Source organism: Jaculus jaculus, chromosome 19, assembly GCF_020740685.1.
Source record: "Jaculus jaculus isolate mJacJac1 chromosome 19, mJacJac1.mat.Y.cur, whole genome shotgun sequence".
NCBI lineage: Eukaryota > Metazoa > Chordata > Mammalia > Rodentia > Dipodidae > Jaculus > Jaculus jaculus.
In genome coordinates, this window is record NC_059120.1 from 55,877,061 (window position 1) to 55,885,177 (window position 8,117).

An 8,117-nucleotide genomic window follows, 5' to 3' on the forward strand; every position below is an offset into this window, starting at 1 on the left:
AGGGTACGGCCCCAGCCTGTGAGGCGACCGTTGTGGTGGTTTGAATAGATGTCCCCCAGTAGATTCAGGGGCTTTACTAAAGCTTGGATTTCGAGCTTCCTGGCTGGCGGAGGCATCACTGGGCAGATCTGAACTCCAACCTAAGACACGCAGAGTGCTTGAGCTCTGCCTGGGGTTCCTGGAGTGCGCTTGCTTGGCAAGGTGCTGCTGCTGGCGTTTCTGTCTGTCTGCATGGACCTGTGAAAGGGGACCAGCTTCTTCCCCCATCATGGGACTTCCCCTGGATCTGCAAGCTTCAAATGAAATTCCCTTCCTCCCGTAACTGTGTCTGGTCTGGAGGTTCATCCCAGCGGCGTGAAGCTGACTATAACCACCACCATCTTTCCTTTCTGGGACTCCTTACAAGGAGAGCCTTTTTTATCGCTTTATGCCTTATTTCCTTCCCCACTGGAAAGTGAAGGCCAGCCATTGTCAGACTAAATCCTCAGGGCCTGGGATCACACCCGCGGAAGGGCTGGACGGACAGTTAGTTTAGTGAATGAGAACAAATGATATCATTGCAACCGGGAGAAAGCTGGAGATTCCGGTTGTGTCATTAGTCACCGCTGTGTACACACCCACGGGGCACCCTTGCTGTTTACAGGGAATGGCTTCACTCTTGTACATGCCCCCCCACCCCCGTACGAAGCCGACGCTCAGTGTAAGTTTTCTGAAAGGACATTGTTTTATTTCTGTCGGTCGCAGTGAGTGGGGAGGGGTATATGGCTGGGCTCTCAGGTGCGGGCTGGAAGAGGAGGTGACGACTGGGTGGCTGGGAGAGAAAGGAGAGGGTTAGATATGCTTCTGGGGAGCACTGAGGAAGGACTCGTGGCAAGCTACAGCCAAGCCGCCGATAAGATTGAGGAACTCCTGGAAATCTAGCTGCCCGTCACAGTTGAGGTCCAGCTTCTTCATCATGCGGTCAAGGACACCAGGGTCCTTCTGGTTCTGCAGAGAGAACAGGAAGACCCTTAATACGGTACTGCTTAAGGCATTTTCGAACACACCACGCTTCATTTTCCCACTGCAAGTATAGGAAAAGAACTAGTGATAGTCCCATTTCCTTTATTTTTTTATTTTTAATTTTTATTTTTTTTGGTTTTTCGAGGTAGGGTCTCACTCTAGCCCAGGCTGACCTGGAATTCACTATGGTGTCTCAGGCTGGCCTGGAACTCACGGTGATCCTCCTACCTCTGCCTCCCAAGAGCTGGGATTAAAGGCATGCGCCACCACGCCCGGCTTCCTTTATTTTATTTTTTTTTAATAGTTTATTTCTTTATTTGAGAGAGAGAAAGAGGGGGAAAGAGAGAGAATGGGTGCGCCAGGGCCTCCAGCCTCTGCAAATGAACTCCAGATGCATACGCACCCCCCTTGTGCTTACGTGGGTCCTGGAGAATTGAACCAGGATCCCGAGGCTTTGCAGGCAGACACCTTAACTGCTAAGCCATCTCTCCAGCTCAGATATTCCCATGTACAATGTGCAGAAATTGACTCAAGGGGTTGGCGGGATATGCCTCCATGACTGACCTGGGACTTGAACCAAGATTTCCTTGCCCCTCGTCCAGTGTTCTTTCTGTGACGTTAGGGCTGTTGAGTCAACTTTGTCAAACAGGTGGGATACATTTCTTTTTCACAAACATTGCGCCCAACTTCTACACATAAGCCATACAAAAATTGAATGATCTGAGATGGAAAGAGGGTGTCTCCACTCATCTGAGCACACGCATGCACGCTACTTATATTTACACTTATTTATTTAATAGAGAAAGAGGGAGGGAGAGAGAGAGAAAGAGAGAATGGGTGCATCAGGGCCTCCACCCACTGCAAATGAACTCCAGACGTGTGCCCCCCCATGCATCTGGCTAACGTGGGTCCTGGGGAATCGAACCTGGGTCCTTTGGCTTTGCAGGCAAACGCCTTAACCGCTAAGCCATCCCTCCAGCCCTATATTTACACTTAAATTGATTGATTAATTTAGAAAGCCAGTCCCTTAGACTCGCTACTCATGTTTCACGTGAGTTTCTGGTGTGGCCACGTGACAGGTGCTGCATATCCACAGTGCGGATCTAGAACGCTATTCCCGTAACTGCAGAAAGTCTTACTGGCCAGCACTGCATGACAGCCTTTGTTGCAGAAGAACGTAGTTCAAAAATGATTCTACCATGCCGAATAGCATTTCCAATGCCTCTCCCTGCGCACGGAGAGGCAAAACGAAAGATTCCCGGCGCCGTGCCGGTTGCACACTTCAAAGCAAAGCTCTTTATAACTTACACAGCCCTCACCCCGGGTGCCAGGGGCTCAGCCTGGGCTGCTAAGTGGACAGACACCCTGGCCTGCAGTGCGTGAGAGGGAGGCAGGAGAGTGGGACTCGGCCGATCATTCACTCCTAGCCTGTCTTCCGGGGTCTCGAGTTCATGCCACGGGCAGTTTGGGGACCAGTACCTTTGTGAAGGCGGCCAGCTCTGTATTCATGAAGGCTAGGAACTCCGTCTTGGAGAGGGTGTTGTTTTTCCTGTCCCTTCCTGCATACTTCTGGAAAACAGCAATCAAGGACTCGATGCAGCGTTCAGTCTCTGTAGGGTGGGACATGTTTTGCCTTTGAAGGAAAATATACAGAGATCAGTCAAAAATGGGAACATTAGGGCTGGAGAGATGGCTTAGCAGTTAAGTGCTTGCCTGTGAAGCCTAAGGACGCTGGCTCAAGGCTTGATTTCCCAGGACCCACGTTAGTCAGATGCACAAGGGGGTGCACGCATCTGGAGTTCGTTTGCAGTGGCTGGAAGCCCTGGCGCGCCCATTCTCTTTCTCTCTCTATGTGCCTCTTTCTGTCTGCCACTCTCAAGTAAATAAATAAAAATAACAAAAAAAAAAAAAAAAGGGGGAACGTTAGAGAATGCGTCAGAGAATCTCAGCCCTGCTTTGGGATGAAGCAGCTTCCTAAGGTCTGAGTCTTTTTTTTTTTTTTTGGGTTGGGGGAGGAAGAGAGCTCCAAGACAGCCACAGAAAGTGACATTCCACGAGCTTCCCTTTCACACCTCGGGTATGTTTGTTCCAAGTGAAGCAAAGCAAGGGCCCATGGAGAACAGAGGGTGAGGAAGCAGCAGACTGTCTAGACGAGGGTGACAGTGTGTGGTAGCCTCGGGTGGTGTAAGTACATTTATGTATAACTATAGGTCCACATACGAACACCAAGCATTGATTGGAGATTACACAGTGTTGCAGGGGCTGGAGCAATGGCTTAGCGGTTAAGGCATTTGCCTGCAAGGCCGAAGGAACCAGGTTCGATTCCCCAGGACCCATGTTAGCCAGATGCACAAGGGGGCGCATGTGTCTGGAGTTCATTTGCAGTGGCAGGAGGCCCTGACGCACCCATTCTCTCTCCCCCCTTTCTCTTTCAAATAAATAAATAATAAATAAAAATTTAAAAATATTAAGCACCCTAAGACTGGGTAATGACTACTGTAACGAATGAAATGCCAGTTCAGTAAAAAGTACCAAACTCAGCCGGGCGTGGTGGCGCATGCCTTTAATCCCAGCACTTGGAAGGCAGAGGTAGGAGGATCGCTGTGAGTTCAAGGCCACCCTGAGACTACATAGTGAATTCCAGGTCAGCCTGGGCTAGAGTGAGACCCTACCTCAAAAAACCAAAAAAAAAAAAAAAAAAAACCAACAAAAAAAAAATACCAAACTCTTTGAAATTCATGCATTTTCTTTTTCTTTTTAAAATTTTTATTAACATTTTCCATGATTATTAAAAAAATCCCATGGCAATACCCTCCCTCCCCCTCATGTATTTTCTTTTTTTTTTTAAATGTTTTTATTAGCATTTTCCATGATTATTAAAAAAATCCCATGGTAATTCCCTCCCTCCCTCATGTATTTTCTTAATGACAAGAAGCACAGATGTAATTGTGTGCTGGGCTGGAGATGAGAACATTTTGGATGTGCAAAAAAAGTGAATTTCAGCCGGGGGTGTGTGTGTGTGTGGTGGCACACGCCTTTAATCCCCGCAGTTGGGAGGCACCGGTGGGAGGATCACTGTGAGTTCGAGGCCAGCCTAGTGAATTCCAGGTCAGCCTGGGCTAGGGGGAGACTCTACCTTGAAAAAAAAAAAAAAAAAGAAAAAAGAAAAAGTGAATTTCAGCCAAGTGTGGTGATACGCACGCACTTGGAAGCCTGAGGCAGGAGGATCAGGAGTTTGAGGTCAACCTTGAGTGTTTAGTGAGCACACTCAGAAACCACAGAGAGACCTTCGATTGTGTATGTCCAGACCAGGGCATAAAGGGGAGCTCCCCCAGCAGAGGCCACCCAGCACCTGGGCCTCCACGTTCCTTTCTGTAGTTTTTTTTTTTTTTTCCTTCCAGGTGCCAGTTCCCACAGAGATGGCAGGCAGGGACTTCCCATTACACAGTTGAGTCACAGTTGCACCAGGAGGAGCAGGAAGTTAAAATCCTGCTATGAACTCTGCTTTTCTCAGGGCAGAATTGCAAGAGGAAATTCTACTGGGTTGAGTCAGCCGTCTTGGGACCTGGGACCCAGCACCGAGGAGCTGTTGTAGCACCCCCTGGCGGATTCGAGTAGCAACTGCAGGATTTCTGGGACCCTGCCATGCCACACCCTTCCTCTGAAGCGGCTCTCTCTGGTTTTCCGAGTCTCAGGGTGTCCTCGAACTCCTGGCAATCCTCCTACCTCTGTCTGCAGAGTGCTGAGATTAAAAGTGTGTGCTGTCACGCCCGGCCAGTCTCTCTTGATATTAACAATCATTTATTTGGATGGTTTTATTCGCAACCTAGTATTTAGCCTTTAATTTCTCCACTTCCTGGATCCTAGACCCAGGAGGCTTCCAGGCCCTGCAATCAATAATAGCTAAAGACTGACCAGAGCCTTCAGGAGGTCCTCCACCCAATCTTTCCCCTCAGTCCATCCAGGCCCTTTACTTGGAAGCTAAGGTGGGCTTGCCTATTGCATCTGGGAATGATTAGAGCACTTGAACTTTCTAGAAGTAGATTTTTTTCTTTTCCCCCAACAATCATAAAGTTGAAGAATTTTTTTTTTCCCCAAAGGGAACTTTTACTTAAGGAGAGAAAAATGTTGGTAGATTTAAGGCTTGGACAGAAAAAAACAACAAAAACCCAAACCAAAAGCCACAACCTAGAAACAGACATGTTTGCACAACATGCTCAGAACTAAAACCTCACACTGTCTTATTAATGTGTGGATCACAGGACAGCTGGCTGGGCGGGCACACCATATTTGGGGAGAATATTCCAGGCTAAGGAGCTCAGCTTTGTGACTTTAAAATTTTTTCTTAATATACTGGTGTTTTCCTTGTAGAATTTAAATTGCTGTGATTTTCAAAGGCCCTGTCTTTTTTTTTTTTTTTTTTAGAGGTAGGCTCTCACTCTAGCCCAGGCTGACCTGGAATTCACTATGTAGTTTCAGGGTGGCCTCGAACTCACAGTGATCCTTCTACCTCTGCCTCCCGTGTGCTGGGATTAAAGACATGCGCCACCACACCTGGCTTCTTCTTTTTTTTCTTTTTCCTTCAGAACATCAGTCTTGGATTGCAATTTAGACTATTTTTCTTTTTTTCTTCACTACTTTTTATTTTTATTTATTTATTTGAGAGTGATACAGAGAGAGAGAAAGAGAGAAAGAGAGAGAGAGAGGGAGAGAGGGAGAGAGAGAGAGAATGGGCGTGCCAGGGCCTCTAGCCACTGCAAATGAACTCTAGATGCCTGCGCCCCCGTGTGCATCTGGCTTGTGTGGGTCCTGGGGAGTCAAACCTACGTCCTTTGGCTTTGCAGGCAAACACCTTAACCGCTAAGCCATCCCTCCAGCCCTATTTTCTTCTTTTTGACAACCATTGCTATCAGCCGTAGGGAGAATATTAACATGTCCCGCCCCAGAGGTAGTTCTCCCCAGCAACAGAGGCAGGCGGGGTCATCACACCCCAGGAGTGGGGCTGCGTGAGGGTGGAGAGCGGCGCTCCGTGGATCCGTGCCCCGGGGAGGCCTAGAGATGGCAGGGAAGGCTTTGCCCATCTTGGAGCAGCGGCTGAACCACACCCCTCCCCGCCGGGCACACACACCTCATGACACCTTCCGGAGGAGTTTTACTGGGGGTGGGCACCGTGACAGCCAAGAGAAAAATACCACGAACGGATATTGTGAAAGAATTGGTAAAGATTTGCTAAACATTTAACATCTTAAGAGAGCCAAACTCTCACACGCATGAACCAGAAGTCACATATACACAGTTCTACTATACTTTTTCCCAGTTAGGGTCTCACTCTAGCCCAGGCTGACCTGGAATCCACTATGGAGTCTCAGGCTGGCCTCGAACTCATGGCGATCCTCCTGACCTCTGCCTCCCCAGTGCTGGGATTAACAGCGCGGGCCACCACGCCCGGGTGACACTACTGCCTTCTTTTTTTTTTTTTTTAATTTTTTTATTTATTTGAGAGCGACAGACACAGAGAGAAAGACAGATAGAGGGAAAGAGAGAGAATGGGCGCGCCAGGGCTTCCAGCCTCTGCAAACGAACTCCAGACGCGTGCGCCCCCTTGTGCATCTGGCTAACGTGGGACCTGGGGAACCGTGCCTCGAACCGGGGTCCTTAGGCTTCACAGGCAAGCGCTTAACCGCTAAGCCATCTCTCCAGCCCACTACTGCCTTCTTAAACAAGCCCCCTCCCAGCCTGGGTTTCACGGTCTCATCCTTTTCTGGGGCAGACATTTCACTTCCCGGGGGTTGTTACCGGGGTGGGGCTGCCTTTCCGAAGTCTCTCTCCATGTGTGGAAGGAGGGAGTGGGTGAGGGTAAGTAGGAGGGGATATACATATATATATAGAAAGGCACTAAAAGCTGGGGGTCAGCAAGGTCTTTATTTTTATTTTTATTTTTGGTAAAGGGACAGCTGTAAATATTTTTGTCCCATCAGTAGGCTGACAGCTTACTTAGGACAGAAAACAGAAACCAAAGGGCGTGGCTGTGCCCATCAGGTTTACTTTATACCGCCCGATTCTCATACAATTCCCACATACCATTTGTTCTTTTCTCAACCAATCTAAAAACATTAAAAAAAAAAAAAAAAGATCCATTTTAGCTTGGGGACAGGGCGGAAACCCACTTGGGCCCCGCTCACTCCCAGAAGTTTCCCAACCTTTCTTTCCAGGGACAAGGGAGAAGGTACCCCGGGAGGGATCATAGAGAGTTCCAGGTGGGGTCTGGAAGGAGCAGGAGCAGGAGGAGGAGGAGGAGGAGGAGGAGGAGGAGGAAGAGGGGAGGCCCGGCCTCCTGCCACCTTCCTGCTGCAACAGGCTGCGGCCCGGGCGGCTTCGTGCGTCCGAGCGCGCGCCCCTCCAGCACTCGCTGGTCCAGGCTTGGAAAACTCTCTGCTGTCTGCTCCCAGAAATCCGCATACCCCCAGCCCCCCCAAACCAGCTCTGGCTCTGGGGGCTTTCTGGAGGGGGGGGCGTCTCCTCTCGTTTCAGACTGTCTCCCCAAGAGATCGACGTCTGGCCCGTTTCTGCCACGTCAGCCCGGGAACGACGAGCCTGCGGAGGGGCGCGGCTGTACCCCCCTCCCCGACTCTTCCCGGGAGAAGGGGGCGCGCGGAGCCCGGCTTACCTGCGCGAAGGACCGAGCGGGGCGCGGCGGCGGCTGCGAGCGGACGACTGCGGGGCGCGGCCCGCGGCAGCCCGACCAGGGCCTCGCCCGGCCCCGCCCCGAGCTCACGCCCACCCGGCTGGCTTCCCGGACACAGCCCGCGGGCCTCCCCCCGCGGCTTCCCTCCACGCCTGCCTGCATCAGCGCACTCTGCATTTCGGGGCGTCCTTTTGGAAAGATGATGGGGGCTGGAGAGATGGCCCAGTGGCTGTTTGCAAAGCCTGAAAGCCGGGGTTCGATTCCCCAGGACCCACGTAAGGCCACCTGCACAATGTGGCACATGCTTCTGGAGTTCCTTTGCTGAGGCAAGCCCCCCCCCCCCCCCGCCACGACATGCCCACACTCACTCTCTCTGCTGTCTTCCTCTCTGTCTCTCTCAAATAAGTAAATTTTATTTTTATTTTTATTT

General features: G+C 50.4%; 1 protein-coding gene across 1 annotated transcript; it reads right to left on the reverse strand.

The window, feature by feature from the left end:
* Window positions 1-701: 701 nt before the first annotated feature.
* Window positions 702-7,719, reverse strand: S100a11 (S100 calcium binding protein A11). The gene is made up of 3 exons (XM_004667055.2): window positions 7,670-7,719; window positions 2,482-2,635; window positions 702-987 (listed from the first exon to the last, which is right to left on the reverse strand). Exons 2-3 carry the CDS (start codon window positions 2,626-2,628, stop codon window positions 832-834), a joined length of 303 nt encoding a protein of 100 aa, XP_004667112.2. The 5' UTR covers window positions 2,629-2,635; window positions 7,670-7,719; the 3' UTR covers window positions 702-831.
* Window positions 7,720-8,117: the final 398 nt, after the last annotated feature.

Excerpts from the sequence above, each read along its gene's own strand:
- S100a11 (XM_004667055.2), bottom strand. The coding sequence starts at position 2,628 with ATGTCCCACCCTACAGAGACTGAACGCTGCATCGAGTCCTTGATTGCT. Across the intron at positions 988-2,481 it reads AGCTGGCCGCCTTCACAAAG|AACCAGAAGGACCCTGGTGT; the intron begins GTACTGGTCCCC and ends TTCTCTCTGCAG.